The 24775-nt window shown below is 38.0% G+C and overlaps 1 protein-coding gene across 1 annotated transcript in view; it reads right to left on the bottom strand.

Moving 5' to 3' along the window:
- The window catches only part of LOC109402816 (uncharacterized), a 113337-nt gene that overhangs the window by 12414 nt on the left and 76148 nt on the right, over window positions 1-24775 (bottom strand). Inside the window, exons 4-6 of the mRNA XM_062860634.1 lie at window positions 18991-19164; window positions 18687-18867; window positions 8496-9204 (exon numbers count right to left, since the gene is read on the bottom strand). Coding sequence (XP_062716618.1) covers window positions 8496-9204; window positions 18687-18867; window positions 18991-19164 — 1064 coding nt within the window. The remainder of the gene's footprint in view (window positions 1-8495; window positions 9205-18686; window positions 18868-18990; window positions 19165-24775) is intronic.

Here is a 24775-nt window from a genome sequence, read left to right as displayed (position 1 = left end):
GGGCGTTTGTAGAGGAGAGTAAAGGGAGGTTGCAATAGCGTTTCATGGAGTCCCTAAGATTTTGAGCCTGCTACTGAGATTTCAGCCTGGTACTCAGAAAGGTGGCCCTAGGAGGTTTCAGGGGAACCAGGAGGTCTCGAAGGCGTTTAAAGAGGCCCCTTTCAGTGATTCCAGGAGGCTTCAGGGGCGCTTCAATTACAGGGGAGTTCCTGCGGGTCTCAGGGGCATTTCAAGGGATTTCAGGGTTATTTATGGGGTTTCTGGAGATTTCTGGAGCGTTTCAAGGGGGTACTGGGAGGGGTACATCTCAGGAGGTCTCAGGGGGTTCTAGGAGGCTCCAAAGGATCTCAGGGACGTTTCTGGCGGCCTCAGGTCCATTTCAGAGGCTCCCAGGGGGTTTCAGGCAGTACACACTCAATCCTGAATCGCCTGTTCAGCACTTTTTTGACGAAAATAGAACAGCAGAACTTTTTCGGTACCTTCGGTAAACGATTTTACTGAGGCTCAGTACACCAACTGTCAAAACCAAAACCTGGTGCAAAAGGTAAACAATTCAGTATAGCTGTATACTGCCCCCATTCGCACAACAGTCCCATGTGAATAGGAAACCCAGCAAATATGGGACTGTTATGCGAATAGGGGCAGTATACAGCTGTTCTTTTTTCGTCAAAAATTTACCGAAAACGGTATTCCTGTTTAAGTATGTACAGTACTTTTTTAACTATCATCGTACCACTTTTACCGTCATGGCCAATATTGCATACATAGTACCATCACCCACTACATTCATGCTACATTTGAAACAAGAATTTGGTTTGCCTTGAATGTAGCATTATGAAATGAAAGTTTCGCAATGTAAACCGAAAGAGTCATGTGGGTAACCGGAGAACCGTAAGTGAGAAAATGTAGGGACATTGATTTGCGGGGCTGGTGTCGGATTAGCCATTGCAGAGAGTTCAGAGGATTTTTGACAAGTTTTGGAGGCGTTACAGCTGTGATTTTGGTATAGTTTCGGAGGTTCTCGGGTGCGTTACACAAGGTCCGAGGAGGTTTAAGAGAGATTTCGAAGGCATTTCAAGAAGCTCCAGTGGATTGGCGACGGGTTTCAGAGGCGTTACTAATGCATTTTCGGTAGTTTCGTAGGGTATCCGGTGCGCTCCGTGGGGTATTTCAGAGGCATCTCAAGAAGTTTCAGAGGATTGTCAGCGGATTTTAGAAGCGATTTATGGGACTTCAGAGGGTTTTCCGAGGGTAACAGAAGGGCCCAGATGTATTAATCTCTAAAACCTCCAGTAGCATCACCGAAAACCCCAAGCAAACCTTCTTTCTGGAAATCGCTAAATTACGAAAGTTATCATTTAACTGCATAAACCGGAGGTCGCCATCTTGGAATAAAAAATGGCGAGGATATCGGATTCCGACATCAACTCACCGAACCAGGTCCGAAAAAAGCCAAATGGCAATTGCTTGGGCAATTGTATTCTTTATTTATTAGACGTGGGCCGTAACTACACACTTCCGGTTCTTTAGTTATCCGATTGCATCCGATTGCATTGGTTCACATTTTTTGTAGTGTTTTTCTTCTGGACATAGGTAAATGTAACGCCCCTGAAACCTCCATAATCCAATTCAAATGCCGTTGAAATTTTCATAATTAATTTGAAATGCCCGGAAACCAACTGAAACACATTCAAAAGGCTACAGAAACCTTCTGAAACGTACTTGAAACTCCCTAGAAACGCCCCTGAAATGCTTTCAAACGCTCCTAGAACTTTTCGGAACGCCCTTATAACGTTCCTGAAACTCTTTGAAATATGGGTCATTCCATATGAAGTGACCGAGAAAATGTGAAAACTTGCAACCAACCATCACGGATTTGAGCCAAATTTGGTTGAAACATTTGTTTAGATGGAAAAAGAAAAAATCCAAATTTTGGTGCCGATCGGATCACCCCTCGGTCCGTGGCAGCACCCCTTGTTTTGGCCGATATGAAAATTATCCTCTCTTTCTTTTATTTTTATCATTGAAACGATTGCACTTACACATTTTCGACCTTCGGCTTTTTTAAAGGAAATCGTTCAATCCAGAAAAAATATAATTTTTTGGTACAGTGTTGCCAGATATCATATTTTTCAATTTTAAAACTAAAAATCGATTTTTCTCAAAATACGTATATTTTGATTTTAAAAATTTTGATTCCATCGTGTTTAGCAGACGTTTTTCTATCAAAAAAGCTTAACTCCTCAAAGTAATTTGCGTCGTTCCTGAGATATACCGTTTTTAAGAAAAAATATTCATTTTTTTCATATAAAATCAGGTGCAGTTTATGAATTTCACAAAAAAAAAATTGTTCGATGCCATACAAAGACGTTTTGTGTTGATTTGAAAAATATCAAGAATAAAAAGGATTAAAAAATGTTACAGTGTTGCCAATTCATCAATTATGAGTCTATCGTAATGGACTAGCATAACCTGTTGAACTAAAAAATGTATCTGAGATTGGGATCATCAATTCTAAACAAATTTCATATATTTTAACATTATCTGAACAGAAGGGCTGCCAAATATGTAATATTTATTGTAGAAATCTGAGAGAAGTGAAGAACAGTGTTGAGTATTGTGTTGTCTATTGATGTGATTGCATATGGTATGAGTTTTTGTTTGTTCTTCGTGGCGAAGAATGAACAAAAATTTCTGAGTGAAATGGATTACAGGGTGCGGCAGGAAAAAATGCGAAAAGTTCAAGGCACTATTACACGCTAAATATGTGATATATATGACTATTTTTCCATGACAGGGTATCAGTCAATGTCTGCAAAATAAAAATAAACATATTTGATGTTTAACATTTCATAATGTAAGCCTAATAAGCGGGTATCAAAAAACTGCGCGCCCAATGGTCATTAAACAAAATGACTATAACTGTAATAAAATTTGCTTAAATTCGATGAACAACCAGACCAAACTGATCCAAAGCCATGTAGTTTCACATACTAGATGAAATAAGTACATGTATTTGATGATATTGTAGAGCAAATTAAAAATTTTGTTTTACCAGATACGAAATTTAGCGACCTGTGTACTTTTCTGCGGTTTAAAAATTTTGATTGTCTTCAGCTTCAGGCGCCGCCCTGTAAAGATTAGTGACCAAAATGGATTTTTTCTAATTTATTTTCCAGAAAACTAGCCTATTAGAGATCATGGAACGTTGAAACATAGATTGCTTAACGTCAAATGGACGAAAATGAGGTTTGAAGTTGAAAAACATTTTCGCATTTTTTTCCTGCCGCATACTGTAGTGGCGTTTGCTCCCAAGAGCCTACTTTTCTTAGGCTTTTTTGCATGGAAAAGAGATCGGTTGTACGCGAATGTTAATTCCGATAAATCAAATCGATTGTTCGATCAATTATAGATGACTCACAGATCGACAATGTATAGTATCATATTAAGGATCGGTATATTCGCCTCACTCCATTCATATTCACTCCTTTTTGCTGAATCGAATCGAGAAAGATGCAGCAAACGGATTGTCGTGATCAAGCACGCAACCCCATCACCAGTGGAAAGCCATGCGCAAGTTGCTTGACATGGATAATCGTTGCCGTTCGTCGCAGTTTTGATCGCAAGCGAATGACTGAATGGCGAATGGTGAAGAATGCTGGTGAGTGATCGAAGTGGCTGCTGTCGTCGCTGATAAGCAAACACACAAACTAAAGCGACAATCGCTGCGATTAACCATGGAGTAGCAATTATGAATTGTGTTGCCATATATGCTCATACTCATGCAGTGTTGACAAATGTGCTCGTTATGTATAAAAACAGAAATAATTTGTTTTTATTTGGTGTCATCTATTTACGAAAGCTTTTGTGTGAATTAGATGTTTACAAAAAAATGACATGTGTGGCAACACTTCCATCTACAACACTGTTGAAATGAATAAAATGACAATTGAAATGATTTTCTCAATAGATACATTTTATATTTTAACAATTTATCCTCATCTTTTCCAATAAATCATTTTTTTTATTGCTAATTATCAAACTAACAATAACTGTCAATTATCGGGTCATTTTGTCAGATAGGACCATAAACAAGAAAACACAGACAAACAGACGTAACATTGGAAAAAAAATCCAACGACCACGGTTTTAACGATCTTTTTAAACCTTTATAGTTGTAGCTTTCACAACCAGAGGTGCGCCATCATTTTTCTAAGCGTTAGACGTTTCACCTAGTGTGAACTAGGCGATGGATTTTCGCGACAATTTTTCTAGGTGTTACGTCTGTTTGTCTGTGAAGAAAAGGTCAACAACAGGGTCGTTAGAGAAGATGTGTATTGTTTTTATCTTGCTCACACATCTTGCAACACACATGGTGCGCATGTTCAGAATAACCTGTACATTGTCAAACACTTGAAGGTTAGGTTTCATGGTATACAGTCGAACCTCCATGAGTCGATGTTCCTTGACTCGATATCGACTCATGGAGGTAAATTTTTCCATACTGAAAAATAATGTCTGAGTTACTATGATGGTCCCCTCAAAATGCTTCCCAAAGGATTTTTGTTCCACTACTCGATATTTCCTTGAGTCGATGGTCCCTTCAATATCGACTCATGGAGGTTTTACTGTAATAAAAAAAGGTAAACTGGCAACACTGTCACAATTTTTTAATCCTTTTTATACTCGATATTGTTCAAATCAGCACAAAACGTGATTATATGGCATCGAACAATGTTTTTTTTTACGAAATTTATAAACTGCACCTGATTTTAAAATGATACTTTATATGAAAAAAAAATATTATTTTTTCTAAAAAACGCTATATCTCAGGAACGACGCAAATTACTTTGAGGAGTTAAGCTTTTTCGATAGAAAAACGTCCGATAAACACGATGGAATCAAATTTTTTTAAATCAAAATATACGTATTTTGAGAAAAATCGATTTTTAGTTTTAAAATTGAAAAATATGATATCTGGCAACACTGTACCAAAAAAAATATATTTTTTCTGGATTCCCTGAACGATTTCCTTTAAAAAAGCCGAAGGTCAAAAATGTGTAGGTGCAATCGTTTCAATGATAAAAATAAAAGAAAGAGAGGATAATTTTCATATCGGCCAAAACGAGGGGTGCTGCCATGGACCGAGGGGTGATCCGATCGGCACCAAAATTTAGTTTTTTTTATTTTTCCATCTAAACAAATGTTTCAGCCAAATTTGGTTCAAGTTCGTGATGGTCGATTGCAAGCGGTCGGTCACTTGGCGTGGAATGACCCATATCTGAAACGCTCTTTAAAGGATCCTGAGATCCTCCTGAAATAAGGACAAGGCATTTGTAGTATAGAGCTCAAACTTTCTCGAGCACAAATCTAGAGAATCGTCAAACGGATCTGGCTTAAAATGTAACTCAATGTTTACTGTGTGGAAGCAAGCATCAAGTTACATTTTCAGCCAGACACGTTTGACGGTTCTCTAGATTTATGCTCGAGAAAATTGAAGATGTGTACTCCAAATACCTTGTCCTTAAAGCTCCTTAAAACTTCCATGAAACCCCCTTAAAGCTATTGAAATGTCCCTAAAATCCCCTAAAACCCATTTAAACGCCAACGAAACCTGACGGGACACCCTTAAGGCTCCTGGAACACCCCTGAATCCTCTTGGAACTGCTTATTTGGGCTCTCTGGGAACTTCCTGGAAACCACCTTGGCCCCGCCTCAAATGCCCTGGAGCAAGCCCTGTTCTCGCGGACTAGATTTTCTCATTAAAGCTCCGACTTAATTTAAGCACAAAATTCCCTCTTGTTATGCCCGTTTTAATTCATGCACCCCCAGTCAATAATAAAGAGGTTCCAGTTCGGATGATCCAGAATATCTAAACATGTACTATTGTCTATTATTCTTAAACGAGACTCAATGATTCATCATTTATTCTATTATTATTAGACTTCTTCATGTTGAGGATGTTGGGTCAGGAAAATGGGCCATATCTAATTGGGATAATATTTATAAGGTACACCAAGACAAGATGAAACGCGAAACTTTGAAAAAGATTTCAAAACACTTTGGAAAAATTTCCTTTACAAAATGGTTGTGTACATCACAAACTATGTGTTATGTCATTCAAATTGTTTATCATAATTAAGGCTCCCCCAAACCGACGCGACTCTTTTCCAGCGACACGACTTTTTGTCGCTATGTTTTTGTCGCGAAATCGCTGCGCACTGATTTGAAGGGGACCTTCCACACTGCGACGACGTCGTCGCAGGCGACAAGCGACAGTGCAGCAATTTTTGTACTTGTCGCCGGTGTGTCGCGGCGCTGGTCGCTGCATGCACAGTTTTCGTCGCTGTCGCGGGGCGACTAAGTTTTGTTTGTGACTAGTTTTCGCGTTGGTGTAGATGGTTGATGCGACGCATTTATCGCTGTAGTCGTTGAGAAAAATCGCGGCGATAAAAAATCGTGTCGCCAGAAAAGTCGCCTTGGTTTGGGGGAGCCTTTATATAACATTATCGCGGGTAGAGGTGAATAACAAACCACCCAAGTAACACACTTGTCACAGAAAAGTCACGGCGGCGCAGGTTTTTGTTGCGCAGAAGTCACTGTGACTTACTTCTACCAAGTTCGTGTTTATTTGTTAGAAGTAAGTCACAGTGACTCCTGCGCAACAAAAACCTGCGCCGCCGTGACTTTTCTGTGACAAGTGTGTTACTTGGGCAATAACTAAAGAATAACATATTTTGTTATCATATCTAAATTTGCAATTCTTTAGTTTTTTGTGAATGGCTCAGGATAACATATAAATAACAAAATATGCTATCGTTTCAAAACTTGTAATTGGCGAGTTATTATTAAATAGTATCATAACATGATAATAACAAATGTTGCTATCATACGGTCCTGCCACAATATCAAAACATTATCATAATTTACCATCATATTAAAATATGTTATTATTTTGACATTCTTTTTGCTATTATTTTGTTATTCAGGTATCAGTAGGTCGGCTCCACAGGCACGTTCTACTCCATTTGGGAAATTTGTGCCATCGCCATGAATACGAGCCTATTCATCATTTACCTGAGGGAGAGGGAAGGGAGGAATAAGGGATGGGTGAGAGAAAGGGGAGGTAAGGGAATAGGGTCGACATAATCGTATAAGCGTACCACAACGGGTTCAAACAGCGCCCTGAAAAGGGCACTGTAAAAAATGCATTAAACGTAAAGTAAGCCTATAGCTACTTGCCACAACGGGTTCAGAACAACAGAACATCCTGAAGATTCATGTTTCTTAGGTCAGTTTCACTTAAGGTTCATTGACGTAATCGTCATAATTGAAAATCAGAAAACAGTTTTCTCGTTCAAAACATAAATGTTCACAGTGAAAATGTATTCACTGTACTACATTCTCCACCCGCAATATTGTGGATTTAGCACTAAATTGGTGTCGGAAGTAACTTCATTGACTTCCGATGCCTTTCCTATGCGTTAAACATAACGTCGGAAGTAGTGCGCTGTAAAGAGCATCAGTTTTACTATACAGCGCACTACTTCCGACGTTGTGTTTAACGCATAGGAAAGGCAGCGGAAGTCAATGAAGTTACTTCCGACACCAGCACCAAATGTGCTAAATCCACAATACAGTGAATACATTTTCACTGCGAACATTTCAGTTTTGAACGAGAAAACTGCTTTTGGATTTTCAATGATGACGATTATGTCAATGACGAATCCTTCAACCGTAATCAAGTGTCTACCGAGTACTCGGAAACGCAGTTGCGTAAAAACTGGGTAGTTACATATCAAATGATTCCAAGTTCTACACAGTCGGATTCTCAGCTAAGATATACAAATAAAGCAGCCTGTTGAGGTTTGTGATGGACAAAATGCTAAGTAGGAAAACCACATTGCTCCGGTTAGTGCAGTAAGGGCGCAATACTGTGGAGGGCGACCTAGTACTCCACAGGCTCCGTTAAGCAATTAGTATTTTATTAGACCCCCCTAACCATTCATTCCTAGGCACTGTGAGCATATAGCCGCATCACACCATGAATTAGGGGTCACCAGTTTAATGGACTCGTACCACCGGAACAGGCAGTCCGTAGTATTATTCTTAGCCAATGTGATAACCGCTACCGACACTACACATCTATCTAGGATGATCGAGAAAAGAAGTTAATATTGATGATCAACTTCATACGGACCCGAACAGCCGGAAAATATTTTGTTATTACAATAGCAACATCAGTTATTCTTCAGTTGTTATGCCATAGAAATTTAGGTAATATTTTTGTTATTTTAACTCTTATTTCAAACAAACTAATGGCAATTTTTGCCATTCAAACATTCTATTTTAATGGTAAAATATTACCCTTCATCAGCCATTTCGCTCTACCCGGGATCTTATCCCACCCGTTTCCACTTACCCCGGTGTACCTTATTTCAAATCTTCATGATTTACTTAAATTATAATTAACACTATTATAACCAACGAGTTACCTCTCCGAAGTATGATAATCCCCCGGGGCGGAATTGGACCGCCCGGATCGGCTAAACCGCTCGATTCGCGAACCGCCCAGCTGCGGCGCCCGGCCGGAAATACCCCTCATGAACGGGTTTAGGAACGAGTGCTTCTTGAGCATAGTCTTTATCAGTATTAGCGTATCTAGCTTTGGAATGCTCTTCACAACGGTTGTCATGTCTTCGTCGTTGATCTGCACGAGCCGGCAATTTTCCTCCTCGCTGGGCAACGGATAGCGACCAAATTTGGTCACCCAGCAGTGCTCCTTGATCTGGGGCAGAGTGATCCGCAGCTGGGGGTCCTTATCCAGCATGGTTTCGATAAGGTCCCGCAGCTCTGGACTGATCGGACTAGTGGGAGGAAACTGCAGCGGATCGCCTTTGATCTTCTCGTACACCCCAGGAACCGAAGTAGCTATAAAAGGAACATTTCCATGGACTAGCGAATAGAGAGTAGCACCCAGCGCCCAAATGTCGGCCGCTTTCCCATTGTAGACGTGCTGCCCGGGGAGCAGCGTTTCAGGCGCCCTGAACGCCGGCGTGCCCGCTGTTGAGCCATTGTTCATTGCGGCATCCTCGCCAAGGAACTCGTTACAAACACCCAGATCAGCTACCTTCACGCTGCCTGAGTCCGACATCAGCAGATTGGCTGGCTTCAGGTCTCCGTGGATAATCCGCTGGTAGTGAACTGGAAGAAGGAGGAAAAAGGAAAGAAATGCAAAAAATTAAGATATTTTTATTGCTAGTGGTACAGTCGAGTTCTTCAAGGGTACTCAAACCATTGACAAGAAACAGCACGAATTTGATTTGATTTTCTGCTCTCAATCACAGACAAACAGACGTATCACATGGAACAAAGTGCGATTAAAATCATCGTCACAAAAGTATTTTGTACTGCAATTCTTCCAGGAATTTGTCGACAAATTTCATCATAAACTTTTCCATATATATATATATAACTATATATATATATATATATATAACTATATATATATATATATAACTTGGAAGATAAACTTCTTTTTAGAAGATTTTTATTCTGGGGTTGCGTTACGAATTCCTCTCGGGAATCTATCATCGATTCTTCCCCGGATTTCTGCCGGGATTCTTTCGTGGAATCGGGCTTTATGGAATTTCTCCCTAGATTTCTTTAGAGAGTTCTCCCGGGCATCTTTCCCAAGAAACAAACTTGTCACAGAAGAGACACGGTGACTCAATTCTAATAAATGAACACTTACTTGCAAGAAGTAAGTCACAATGACTTCTGGACAGCCAAAACCTGCGCTGGGCTTTTTTTGTGACTAGAGTGTTACTTGGGTTCAGGAATACCTTCTGGAATTTCTTCCAAGGCTCTTTCAATGATTCCTCCCGATATTTCTCCCCCCTGGTATTCCTTCCAAGATTCTTTCAATGACTCATTCAGGCATTCTTTGGGGATTTCTTCAGAGACTTCTTCCAAGATTACTGCCAGAAATTCTCCTGGAATTCTTTCAGAGATTCCGGGATTCCTCCTGGAATTCCTACCACTGAAGATTTCAATGATTGCTTCAGGGATTTCTTCATGATTCTTTCAGAAATTTCACCCGGGATTCATTCATGGATTCGTCCAGGATATTGAAAGGAACTGTTATTTAAATCCCTTCAGGGATTTCTATTGGCATTCCTTCAGAGATTCAATGAGTAATTCCTTCAGTGATTTCCTCTGAAATTCTTTCGGGGATTTCTCCGCGCATCATATCTTCATTTATTATCTAAGAGTTTTACATTGAGAGTAAACCTTTCCTCTTCTCTTGCGCACTTCGCAACATCAAAAGCTGATCGAGTACTGGGCTGGATTCAGAGGAAGGAGGAAGGCATTGCCCCGGGCCACCACTTTTTTGAGGCCCTCACAGAATTTCACTTAATATTGTGAAACAAGACAAAAATAGTGCATGAAACATAACTTGACTTCTTGAACTTTTGAACCACCAAATCTTGTTCCTATTTTTTTAATTCAACTTGTGAGTTCTGTGCAATTTTGTCGGACTTCCTGGAGGAAATAAATCACAATGGAATCCCAAATTCTGTACAATGTACAGTCCAAACCTGATGAAGAGTCTTGTCTGTTTTTTTCCCGAAATTCCTGAAATATTATGGACAAATTTTTCACGCAGTTTGTAGAAGATTTGGAGGAATTTCTAGCTGAATTTAGAAGATTTGTTGGAATTCTAGGCTTTAATTTGGCTTAGCATATTTAACGTAGGATGTGTTCAAATTGAATCCCAGAATTATAGAAACATTTCATAGAGGAACTGTTGCGTAAACTTTTTTTTTCTAAATAAGTTTTGCAATTTTTTTTTTCAATATTTTTGGCCCAAAAAGCTTGTTGAAAAGTTTACTTTCTAAATCGGGAAGTATCAGAACATTGACTCAGGTGGCACGTTCCCCTTCAATTTGGGGGATTTGTGCCTAACATCGGGAGATAATTTATGACACAAATTCTGCAAAAACCCATAGATTCATTAAGAATACCGTAGTAGAAATTTTTGAAGAAATTTCGAAGGTTCCTTAGGGGTTTTCTTTTGGATTGTTTCAAGATTTCATAGATTTCTCACACGATTGCTTGCTACCTTAACTTTTCTCGGATCTCCTTCGTGAATTTCTCACAGGATTCCTTTTTATGGAATCCTCTCAGGACTTGCTCCTGGGATTGCTTCAACAATATGTCAATGGATTCATTCAGGAACCCCTCAAGAATTATCTCAGAAACTCCTCTTGGGATTCTCTTATGGATTGCTGCTGGGATGCTTTTAGGGATTTCTGTTGGGAGTTCTGCAGGATTCTTTCAGAGATTTTTTTAGAGATCCCTTTCGGGAATGGTCTCAGAATCTTGTTATTGTGATAGTGACCCAAAAAAAAAACAAAAAGTTCAGAAACTCATTCAGGGATTCCTTTGATAAAGTCTACTAATATTTACCCTGGAATTCCGTGGCAAGCACTTGATAGAGCGTGGTTACTGGTTATGCTGTATTTGTCAAATGATCTTTCTGTACGAGTAGTGTAGGTTTGCACCGTTATCTGCTCGGTCCACTTTTGTTGCAAATCTGCGCTGTCAAATAAAAGTAAGTGAACCCTGAATTTTCTACTTTATTACGACTTTATTACGGTTTCCGAAGAAAACTTCCCAAATATTACAGAATATTACAGAAAATCTTGCATGTGTTCCTACAGAAGAGTCACAAAGAATTATTTTACGAAATCTGGCAATTCATTCACCAATTACTCCATATTTTCACCAACTACTTTTACAGATTGTTTGAGAAATTCGTCCAGGGATTACTACAGGAATTCCTCTGGATATTTAATCAGAAATTTCTCTATGCATACGTTTGGAGAATATTTTGGAGATTCCTTTAGGAAATCTATAAAAAAATTCTACAGAAATTCTTTTACAAAATCTCTCAAATTTTTTTTCGGAAATTTCTTCGAGTATTCGACCAAAAATTCCCTCATGGATTATTTCAAAAAATCTTCCATGGATTCATTTGGAAATTTTCTTCACGGATTTGTTCAGATATTCCTCCTATGCTACAAATTCCACAAAAAATCCATTCAAAGTATCTTGCATGAATTAATTCTGAAATTCCACCATTTTTCCAAAAAAAAAAAAAATAACAAGGAATATCCATGAATACCACCAGGTATTCTTTCAACAATTCGTTCAGAAATTCAGAAATAGAACTTCAGAAGTTTTTCAAAATTTTCTCAGAAGATTTCTAAAGAATTTTCTCTTAGGATTGCTTTAGAAATTCTACTAGGGACCGTCAATAAATGACGTAGTATTTTTGGCCAATTTTTGACAACTTTGTTGCATATTTTTCCATACATACCCAAGTAACAATTCAAAATCATTAATAAGCATGTCAGTTGATTAAATGTGCTACAAAGGCGCCGACAGTTGTACAAGAGTTTATGTTGAACAAAATGGCGAATAAATGTTTCATGCAGTGGAAACTGCACGTTAGTTAAACATATTTGTGCTCATTGAATAAACAATGGTATAAAAGTTTAAAAACAGATGCTTAAGTATTCACATCATCTGTTCAATAGTGCTCTAATAATGATAGAATACGAGCTGCTTCCAACGCATTAGATGCCGTTATTCCACATAAGATCTTCAATGGAACAAGTAGCCTATATAAAGTTTAACAACTTTTGCTTGATCATTTTATTCAACTACACTGATATAGCTTAACAACAAGATATTACCATGTTTCTTCAATAAAAATGTTACACTTTTATTCAAGCAATGTTGATTAGCAGTGGTACTGTGTCACTTAATTATCGTTGTTCGCCCTGCCCCTTTTTGTAAACACGATTGTTGATTAGGAGCTTAAAAAGAGCAACCGCGGCTACAAGCTTGAAGACCAAACAAACTTCTTGCAGCAGCTCTAAATATCACACTCTTCACACTTTTAAAAACATTCTGACTTACCTTTTACATTACCCGCTGAAACGGCAGTAACAAAAACACAAGAAAAAGCAGCAGAAGTGGATCCTGGGCGGCTCCTCTGTTTGGTATTGACAATCTACTCTATCCACTTTGTTGCCACCGGTCAAACCGGGTTTATCTTCCTTATGTCCATATCTTATAGCTGCCTGGAGGTATACACAAGTTTTACACATTCTCCTCCCGACACAAAACAGGAGCAGTGGAAATAAATAAAGTTCACTTATTTGGACGTTCAAATAAAAAAAAAGTTGGAAGCGATACCAATCTTACAACACGACACCGTGAATTACTGACAGACTAGCAAAATAATTAGCATGCATGCCTTATCATTAAACGTTGCGGTTACAATTATTCAAACATTGATCAATTTCAATGTTTATGAAGACAATTAGTTGAATAAAATATGTAAGCAATGTTTAAGCAGCATATGTACGGTAATGTATTCGACTCAGGAATTGAATATTTATATACTGCTTTCAATCTGCCGATTCATGTAATTCGGATTGGAGCAGAGCGGATGCAGACGAGTGTGAATCCAAAGGTCCAGAGTTCGAGTCTTTCCATTGATGTGATTTGTCCCATAAAATGTAATAAAATAAAGATGTTGGGGGTACATAATCAGAGAGAGCTATTCCAGACACAAATGCAGAAACGTTGAAAGTTGAATCATTTTCTCATTTTATTGTTACATGATGTAACATGATGTTGAAGAAACGTTTAAGAATCGTTTTTGTAGCAAATTATAAAAGCATATCTATAAATAGAAATAAATTCCGTAAGTTGTATCACGGCTCCAGCATGTTTTGATTGTATTATGGTGGAATTAATATCGAAGAAAGCTTGTTATTATGTGCTATGCTGCTAGTGCACAATAACGGTTTCTAAAACCATTCTTAACCTTCCAGGACGCGCGCCATCAAGCAACCGAAACTGCACCGCGCTCGCACTGTATACAAAGAGCGAGGTTTTTTGGTGGTGTTGTACTTTTTACAACAGCGCGCGCGCTGAAGGGTTAAATGATTAAACAAATAGCGTCATACAACATTGTTTAATAAACGTTGAAGTAAAGTTTATGATGTTTGTGTAAATTGCTGATGGTTCTAACGTTGAACAAGAGTTTCACAATCGATGTACGATCATTGGATAAACATTCATTTCATCGTGCTTATAGAACGGTTGACGTTGAATAGATTCTCATTTTTGGGCGAACAAGAGTTGAAGAACAGTTTTATTTCAAAACTATTCAAATATAATACGACTTCCAGTTTAATAACGTTGCTTTGAGAAACATTTCTTAAAGCAAAAATTGTTTCTTGGGTAATACATGGCTCGTCATACTTTCACATGCTCCCCCTTCCCTCTAAAATGCTACGTAATTTACACTCCCCAAGAGAGTGTTCAAAAAATTTTCAAGATTTATTTACGTTCCTTCAGATATTCCTTCAGGACATTTCTCTTTCAGAAATTGCTTCAGGGATTTCTTAAGATACAAAATCCTCCAAGGATTCCTTCAGATATTTTTGTACAGATTCGTTCAGATGTTTTTATAAGGATTCTTTCGGAAAGCCTGGAAGGGCGTAGACAGAGGGGGACAGGGGAAGGGGGACGTCCTCCCTAGCCGCCAGATTTTTTTTTTAAATTTGAGCCAATTCAAAGATTATCAATAATTCAGAGTTCCAGAAAAATTATCTCAAATAATAAACTTTTCTAATAATTAAGGTTTTTCTTCATAAGTATATCTTCCAGAGATTCTTTCAGAAAATTTTACCAGAGATTATCTAAAATTTAATCCAGGCATTACTTAAAATATTTTTTTGGGAAGACCATCCAGAAATTGTAGCAGACATGGATTTCTTCAATTTTTTTCTAGGTATTCCGATAGAATTTGTTAAGAAAGCTATCCTGGCATTTCCTAAGGAATCCCTCATTGGATTACTACCTGGATTCCTCAAGGAATTCATCTTGGGATTTATCTAAGAATCCCTCCAGAGATCCACCCGGGTATTTCTTCTGGAATTATTTCTGGAACACCTCCAGGGAACTCATTATTTTGGTTTCGTGCTAACGTAAGAACATACAGAAGACGCGACGCGACACGGACAAAACACTTATCGTTCTTACAAAACAAAAAAGAAATTAAACATTTACTTTTTCGTCGACCGGTTTCGGGCTAGATGTTGCCCATCTACAGGACAATGTCCAACAGGTGATTCCTGGTATTCCTCTACGAATCCTTCCAGAGATTCCTCATGGAATTCCTGTTGGGATTTCTCTAAAAAATGCTCCAGGAATTTATCTAGAGCTTCCCCTACAAACTCCTCTAGGGATTCCTCTAGAGATTTTTCCAGGAGTTCCTCTGGAGATTGCTTCAGGAATTCCTACGGGCATACCATTAGGATATCCTCCAGGGATCCCTCCAAGAATTCCTACAGGAATTCTTTCAGGGCTTCCTCCAAGAATTCCTCCAGGACTTCTTACAGGCATTTCTCCAGAGGTTCCTCTAGGAATTGCTTCAGGAATTTCTACAGGAATTTATCCAGTAACTCTTCAAGGGATTCGTCCAAAGGTTTTCCCAGATACACCTACAGGAATTCCTTCAAAGATTTCTACAGGAATTAATTCGAGGATTCCTCCAAGAATTCCACCAGGCATTCTCCTAGGCATTCTTCCAGGAATTTATCCAGGCATTCTTCCAGGGATTCCTTCTTGGATTCTTGCAGAGATTTCTCCAGAAATTCTTTCAGCGGTATCTCTAGGAATTCCTCCAAATATTCCTTCAGGAATTGCTCCAAAGACTCCTCCAGGCATTGTCCCAGGAGTTATTCCAGGTTGGGATTGCTTCAGGAATTCTTCCTGGGGTTCCTCCAGGAGTTCATGCAGGCATTCATCAAAGATTTCATCCAGGAATTTCTCTAGGATCTCCTCGAGGAATTCCTCCAGAAATTACCCCAGAAATTTCTTCAGAGTTTCCTCCAAAATTTCACCAGTAATTGATCTGGGAATTCCTCAATAAATTCTGTCAGCAATTAATCCGGGAAATTCTCCAGGAAATTCTTCAGGGATTCCTTCAGAAATTTTTCCAGATTTTCCTCTCAGAATACTTTCTGGAATTTTTCCACGGATTCCTCCAGGAATTCTTCCAGGTTTTTCTCCAGGATTTGCTGCAGCGATTCCTCCAAGAATTCCACTAAGAATTTCTCTAGAAACTTCTTCAGGAATTTTGCCAGGGATTTCTCCACGAATTTCTCCCAGAATTTCCCTAGGGATTCCTTCAGAAATTCCTTCGTGGATTTCTCTATGAATTCCTCCAGAGATTCCTTAAAAAAAAAAAATATCCAAGGATTTTTTGAAGGCTTTTTTAAATTTCTCCCAGAGTTCCACTAGGGATTGCTCCAGTAATTGTTTCAAGAATCCCTTTAGAAATTTCTTCATGAATTCCAATTTTTTTTTTTCAAAAATTGCATTCTCTCATGGATTTTTCCCGGAATTTATCGGGGAAATGCATCAGGAATTCCCCTAGAAATTCCTTCCTAAACTCTTCCAAACATTTTTTTTGAATAAATTCCAGGATTTTTTTTTTCAAAAATTGCATTATTTGATTGTTTGAAAACAACACAAATACGACCCGAATCAAACGTTCCGTTCGCGAGTTATGCGCGGTCCCACGTATGCCACTGATTTTATATATATACAGAAGATTTCATCGTGTTGTGTATAGTTATAAAAGCTAGTAGGTACAAATTTGCTAAGAGTGCTTGCCAACCCCTCCCCCCCCCCCTTAACCAAAAAGCTGGCTACGCCCTTGAGGCTGGAAGACATTTTTGCAAAAATTCTTGTAGTTAGGAAATTTAAACTGGATTTTTGTTTCAAAAATATCTCAAGAGGTTTTCTTAGGTATTCCACCAGAGGTTTCCAGGTGTTTCATCAGGTATTTCTTCAGGTATTTCTCCTGGAATTTCAATTTAGTTTTTTTTATTTTTGTTTATTGTTGCAGATTTTGCAGTTTGAGTGCGTAAATCCTAAATTCAGTTTCTGACACAGTAACAACAGTGAATACAACCTAATCTAATTATTAGTTAGATGCAAAAATTTACCATTAAGTGTTTTTCTACATGAAAAAAAAACAAGAACGACAGTTTAAAATTGACTTGACGCACGTCATTCTGCAGTTGGAAAGTACTTAATTCTGAGTAGTTCCATGCCTCCGTAAACAGAATTTGAGAAAATAAAATAAAATATAGGTAGAATCCAACACAAAAAATTGAGGGCATTGTTTTTATTACAGTACGGGATTACAGTACGGGATTGGAAGGGTCCCAGATTTTCATGAAATTTTTCCACAGGCGGGGCTCATGAATGTATGAACACAAAAAAATGAGAAAAGTCAGAGTCGCCTATTTTCCCGGAAAACTCAGGTGGAAATTCTTAGTTTTCCCCTGACACTACTTACTTAGAAAAATCATAACACGTAGAAACAAAGTTTTTTTTTTAAATGAAAGCAAATTTTCTCAGGAATAAAAAATATTAAAAGAAAAAAGTTTTCCACAAAATTTTCCACCGTTGAGAAAATTCATAAAGAAAAGCCGGAAAAACTATGCCTGAACTCGCGAGAAATTCAAAAATAAATATATTTTTAAGAAGGTAGTTTCATAAGCTTTGATGCCTGAAATTTTTGGAATGCACTTGTTTTGCGTTCTTGAGTTATGGCAAATTATGAGAAAAAAATGACCATATAATATATGCGTACATGGTTATTTTTCACAAAGATGACCATAACTCAATAAAGAAAAAAAAAATTCATTCCAAAAATTTCAACGATCAAAACTTATGAAATTACCTTTACAAAAATATTTTTTCATAATTTCCCGCGAGTTCGGGAATAGTTTTTCCGGCTATTCTTTTTAAATTTTCTCACCGGTGGAAAATTTTGTGGAAAACTTTTTCCACTTCATATTTTTTTTTGATTCCTGAGAAAATTTACTTCCATTTAAAAAAAAACTTTGTTTCGACGATGCTTCGTTCTTGAGTTATGATTTTCTAAAGAAAAGGCTTATATGATACATTTGGACATTTTTCAACAAAATTGGCCATAACTCAAAAACGGAAAAAAGTGCATTCCAAAAATTTCAGCGATTAAAGCTTATGAAATAACCTACTAAAATTATTTTTTTGAAAATTTTCCACGAGTTCGGGCATTGTTTTTTCAACTGTGAAAATTTATGTTGAAAACTTTTTCCAGTTCATATTTTTTTGGATTTCTGAGAAAATTTGCTTTCATTTCCTAAAAAACCTTTGTTTCTACGATGCTTCGTTCTTGAGTTATGATTTTTCAAAGTAAGTAGTATCAGGGGAAAACAAAAAAAATCCATCTGAGTTTTCCGGGAAAATAGGCGACCCTGAGTTTTTCTCAATTTTTTTTGTTCATATATTCAAGAGCCCCGCTTGTGGAAAAACTTTCATGAAAATCTCAAAATTTCAATGAAAATTTGTACGATAATAAAAAATGCCCTTTAACAACACTTGGAAACCTCTTGATAGTAAAAGACATAAGGAATTGATATTATTATAGAACGAATCAATCGTTCTCCTTATCCACTCGATGAGAGAAGGCAACCAACTTCGTCCTAGAAACAAGTAGACAGAAAAAAAATGAGAAAACTTATGCTCTCTATACTTACGATACTCGACACCGAGGATAACGTCCCGAAACACATTCCAGGCACGTTCCTCGCTAAGCGGACAATCGGTCGGTATACTGAGAATCTCTCCGTGTTGCACCAGTTCGAAAACTAGATACAGCGAATCCTCCAGTGGATCGTCCAGCACCTCGACCAGTTTCACCACGTTCGGGTGGTCCAGCTGGGTAGGGGGGGGGGGGGGGGGGGGGGTGGAAGAGAAAAGCAATTTTTCATCATTGATCAAGAATTATTCCATATTTGAATTGGATTGGAGCTTTGTTGTTGTTGGTTGTGCGAGAGTTACCTTCTTTAGCACGGCAATTTCACGGTACACCCGGTCCAGTGGGGATGTTCCTCGCTTTGGTCCCCGGCGCATCAGGCCGGCCTTGCGAAGCAGCTTTCGTTTGGACAGGATTTTCATGGCATAATGCGTCGAGTCTTCCTCGGAGTAGGCAAGCTTCACTAGCCCGTAGGAGCCCTGGATAGAATAAAAGGTTTTGAATATTTTATTAGTAGGGTAAACAGGTATAATATGCCCCCCCTAAGCAGAAATGGCAATATATCTGAAACTGGCGCCTTATTCCATCTATTGTTCACTGCAAATCGTTGTTACTAATGTTAGTGAAGTATTGCATGCGAACTTTGCCTTTGCAGAGGTGGCTATGGAAGCTTTGAAACGTTTTTCGAAAACGTTCCAAAATTTGCCTTTTCAAAACAAACGGGGCAATACGCCCCATCAAAAGAAAAACGTGCAGCCCCGTGATAAGACTGTCCCAGGGGAGAATTCCACCACATGCTTATACTAGGAGGGTCTTTCAACAAGTGTTTAACTGCATAAAAGTTGCAAAGTAACACAAGCGAACAGAACTAGCTTCGTTTACAATGAAGTCAGTTCACAAGAGGTAAAACATTACGCCAAAAGCCTCGATTTCAGACTTTTTGATATTTTTATTGTTTTTCTGTACCAATCCACTAACGGACCAGCTTGGTGGCAATAATTCTTCAATATTTGAGATTTCTAATCGATCACGCATGCGAAAAGCGCTTGAATCGCTAGAAAATGAAGAGGGGCGTTTTGCCCCGGTGGGGCTCATTATACCCTTTTACCCTAATTGGACATGCATAATAATAGTTATGGATTTTGTAATAATTATTCAAAACTTTAGAGTTTTCCAAATAACTATGACTTCTACCACTCAAACGAAATTCAAACCTTATAACACGGTGCTTCATTTACCGTTATAATAAAATAAAAATGACCATCAAAACCTTAAACGCCATTCTTTTTCTTTATCATTCCTACACCTCTGGACAAATTTTTAAAAAAATCGTTAGACGAAATTTTGAGTTACGCCCTTTTAAAGAGCCTAACCCCTAAAAAATCAGGGTTTCTATAGAAAAACATCATATTTCATAACGGAAGCATGCTTCTGCCAACAAAATTTGAAACGCCATTCTCTTTCTTTATCATTCCTACACCTCTGGATAAATTTTTAAATTAATCGTTAGACGAAATTTTGAGTTATGCCCTTTTAAAGGGCCTAACCCCTACAAAATCAGGGTTTCTATAGAAAAATATCATATTTCATAACGGAAGCATGCTTCTGCCAACAAAATTTGAAACGCCATTCCCTTCCTTTATCATTCCTACACCTCTGGATTTTTTTTTTAAATAATCGTTAGACGAAATTTTGAGTTACGCCCTTTTAAAGGGCCTTACCCCTTAAAAAATAGGGGTTTCTATACAATACCATCATATTACATAACAGAAGCATGCTTCAAAGTCCCAAATAATAAAAAAGTATTATAATCAATGCTACAATTTGATACTATGCACTAATATTGACTTCATTTTGTATAAAAATTAGCCATAACGCCAGTATAAGGGAAGTATTCTTTAACCTGTAGGATACGGACGTTGTTGGCTACATTTACTATTATAGCCAGAACAATATACAATGAAAAACATAAACGACAGTTCATTTACTTTTTCACTTATATAGTTATTGCACACCCATAAACTGAATTTCAAAAAAAATGTCGATCAAATTCTCCAGTTACGCCCATTTGAAGGTCATAAGTACTTATTATAAAACTTAGTTTCATTTAATCATGTTTATTCTTCGGTAACGTAGTTTAGCAGTTACATATAGAACTATCATTACAATTGATCATCTCAATCCTTATTTTTGTATGTTTATTAATTGAAAACGGCATTCACCAATAAAACTAACGAATGACAAAGGCGCATGTCATTGCTTGTTTTGTCTATAAAAAAGCAATACAAAAATCTTACGTACCACGCTATGAATGGCAATTGATACAAAAATGATTGCTTCCTACATGTTTGAAAATACTACCCTTATATTAGCGTAATGGCCATTGTTTATACAAACATCAATACAAATAGCCAATACAAGCGCATAGTATAAAATTGTAGCATTATTTATGATACGTTTTATTACTTGGGACTTCAAGGCATGCTTTTGTTATGAAATATGATGATTTTTTATAGAAACCCTGATTCTAAAGGGGTTAGGCCCTTTAAAAGGGCGTAACTCAGAATTTCGTCTAATGCTTATTTTAAAAATTTATCCAGAGGTGTAGGAATGATAAAGAAAGAGAATGGCGTTTCAAATTTTGTTGGCAGAAGCATGCTTCCGTTATGAAATATGATGTTTTTCTATAGAAACCCTGATTTTTTAGGGGTAGGGCCCTTTAAAAGGGCATAACTCAAAATTTCGCCTAACGATTATTTCAAAAAAATTTCCAGAGGTGTAGGAATGATAAAGGAAGGGAATGGCGTTTCAAATTTTGTTGGCAGAAGCATGCTTCCGTTATGAAATATGATATTTTTCTATAGAAACCCTGATTTTGTAGGGGTTAGGCCCTTTAAAAGGGCATAACTCAAAATTTCGCCTAACGATTATTTCAAAAAATTTTCCAGAGGTGTAGGAATGATAAAGGAAGGGAATGGCGTTTCAAATTTTGTTGGCAGAAGCATGCTTCCGTTATGAAATATGATATTTTTCTATAGAAACCCTGATTTTGTAGGGGTTAGGCCCTTTAAAAGGGCATAACTCAAAATTTCGTCTAACGATTATTTCAAAAATTTATCCAGAGGTGTAGGAATGATAAAGAAAGAGAATGGCGTTTCAAATTTTGTTGGCAGAAGCATGCTTCCGTTATGAAATATGATGTTTTTCTATAGAAACCCTGATTTTTTAGGGGTTAGGCCCTTTAAAAGGGCGTAACTCAAAATTTCGTCTAACGATTTTTTTAAAAATTTGTCCAGAGGTGTAGGAATGATAAAGAAAAAGAATGGCGTTTAAGGTTTTGATGGTCATTTTTATTTTATTATAACGGTAAATAAAGCACCGTGTATAATAAACTCGAAAGAAAGCGTGGAAATTACGAAACCCCCTTTTAGTGTGACCTATTTGTCATCCAATATAATCGGAACGAACTCATATCGCAATAAGAAAAAGTAAAAAAAAAACGTTATCTCGATTGACTCGTGTGCCAAAGCAAACACGGAAAATCAAAGCAATTTTCCAGTGAGCGGGAAATATCCAATTGCAAGATGATAGGTATGTGTGTTGTACTCTTCTAGAAGGTACTTATTCAGCGATATCAGCAAAGTTGTGAAAAAGGATTGAATGTCGTCCATTGGAGCTTTTTCCCCTCCAGGCAGCCAGCACTCATCAAGTGAGTTCACTCTTCACAGGTTCAGAGATATGTACGCCATCCACACCACCAGCAGTCACCAGCAGTCAATTTCCAGTTGGCGATAGGTGAAGGTGAGGGCGAGAGTGTTGTAAAATGAGAAGTCGAGTCGAGAATGTAATAAAAAGCAGCGGAATAGCTTTGTGCTTTTCCCTTTCCGGCTTCTTCATAAGGATGCTGTACTAGCTCTGTGACTCTTTTTTTTCCTAGATCGGAAATGTATCCCTGCTCATGAACAAAAGCGTTTTTTCAACAACCCTTTTCCCCATTAGAGCTCGTTCGTGACAAAATCTGGATATGGAAATAAATTTCTACTAGGTACACATATTTTGCTGAATAAAAAAAAAATAGATGAATTGCAGTCGCATACACTGAACAAATATAGCGAAATTCACTGGATTATTCTGAACTTCTAATAAATTTTTTGGATCTAATAAAATAATGAAATTTAATAAATAAAAAAAAACGTAGGAATATCTGTCTAGCAATTTTTGGATAAATATCCCAAATTAATCATAAAATAAAACCGTTGTTTTCTCGTAAATTATTTGGCACTATACCAAGTCATGGTAAAATTAGAGCTGTTTAGTCAAGGAGGAAAGGATGTTTCTGCTGGAAATCCTTTTATTAGTTTAGCAAGAATACTTCTTGAAGTTTTTTTTTTAATCTTTTAAGTTTCCCCTACAGTTTCTTTCAGGAATTCTCCCAGGAATTTACCCTGGGATTTCTTCAGGAGTTTCTCAAGGAATTTCTTAAAACATTCATCTTAAAACTGGTTCACGAGCTTCCTCAGAAATTCCTTTTGAAATTTTTCCTAGTATTTCTTAAGGGATTCTCTAGTATATTCCTCAATACTTGCTACATACAAGATTGCTTGTGTTCCATCATATATTTCTTCAAGCATTTCTGAATAAATTCCTCCAGAAATAAGGTCGTTTTTCAGGAATTTCGATAGAATTGCTCTAAAAATTCTTCAGGGGTATCTCCAGGATGCAATTCCAGGAGAATTTTTTCACACAGATTCGGATATTCTTTCAGAAATTTCTCTAAGGTTTTACATCAGAATTCCAAAAAGTTTTCCAGAAACCTTTCAAAAATTATAGCATGAATTTCTCTAGAGGCAATGCTAGAATTTATTCAGTTGTTTTCTCGAGCATTTATTTGGAAATTCCTCTAGAAATTCTGGACAGATTTTTCTGGGAGTTCTCCCAGAGGTTTCTCTAGTAGTTCAGGTATTTCTCCAGGCATTTCTTTTTTTAATTTCTTTTTATTCGTGAATTTTAGCTTAGGCTAATTCTTCATACTCCAGGCATTGCTTTAGATTAATTCAGACCTTACTTCCATTTTCCATTTTCCATTTGTGTAAAACGTGGTTCAGCCCTCTCAGCCAACTTTACCAACATTTTTGGCACAGACAAAAACACACGTAACACTTGCGAAATTTCCATCGATCACGCTTTAACGATCATTTTGATTCTTCATAGTTGTGGCTTTCACAATCAGAGGCGCGCGCATCGTTATTCTTTGCGTTTGACGTTTCACACTAGCGCCTTCTCTTGACGATATTCCACAACTCAGTGTGTCGTGAAACATTTCCACCAGAGGATGGTAGTGTGAACTGAGCGATGGAACTGAGTGGAATCGAATATTGCCATCATACCAGGTTGTGGAGTCCAGACAATGTTGGTAGTCGCTGAGCATCTCGATGAGCTGATCTGGTACATCAGCAATCTTAAACAAGGTCTACTGAATCTCCGCAAGTTGATGGCTCTGATCGAGGAGCGAACCGCGAGGAGCGGTTGATGTGCACAAAGAGCAGAAGTCCACTTAAACTGGCAGCTTTTTCTTTGCTGGCAGCTCAACGATGGCGAACGAAACCAAGCGGCTCACCCGAGTCGTGAGGGAGGGGGCAAACTCTCCAATGATACGAGCTGCATGGCCTAAACCTGGCGGAAAGTCGAGGAAGAAGCGGCCGGTCAGCGCTAGTAACCAAGCTTTTGAGCCGGTTAAAAAGCGCGCAAAGAGCAAAGAAATCAAGCTACAAGAGGCCAAGCCGAGGCGGTAAACGCACGGGTATTCAGCAGGACCATGCTGAGGGTGACGGGTTCGATTCCCGATCGGTCCAGGATCTTTTCGTAAAGGAAATTTCCTTGACTTCCTTGGGCATAGAGTATCTTCGTGCCTGCCACACGATATACACATGCAAAATGGTCATTGGCAGAGGAAGCTCTCAGTTAATAACTGTGGAAGTGCTCATAGAACACTAAGCTGAGAAGCAGGCTTTGTCCCAGTGAGGACGTTACGCCAAGAAGAGGAGAGAGGAGGCCAAGAATACCAGGAAAACCAGGAGCCAACCGGACCAA

Source organism: Aedes albopictus, chromosome 3 (genome assembly GCF_035046485.1).
Source record: "Aedes albopictus strain Foshan chromosome 3, AalbF5, whole genome shotgun sequence".
Taxonomy (NCBI): Eukaryota; Metazoa; Arthropoda; class Insecta; order Diptera; family Culicidae; genus Aedes; species Aedes albopictus.
The sequence above is the reverse complement of the archived record's forward strand: the minus strand, read 5'-3'. Positions and strand labels throughout refer to the sequence as shown.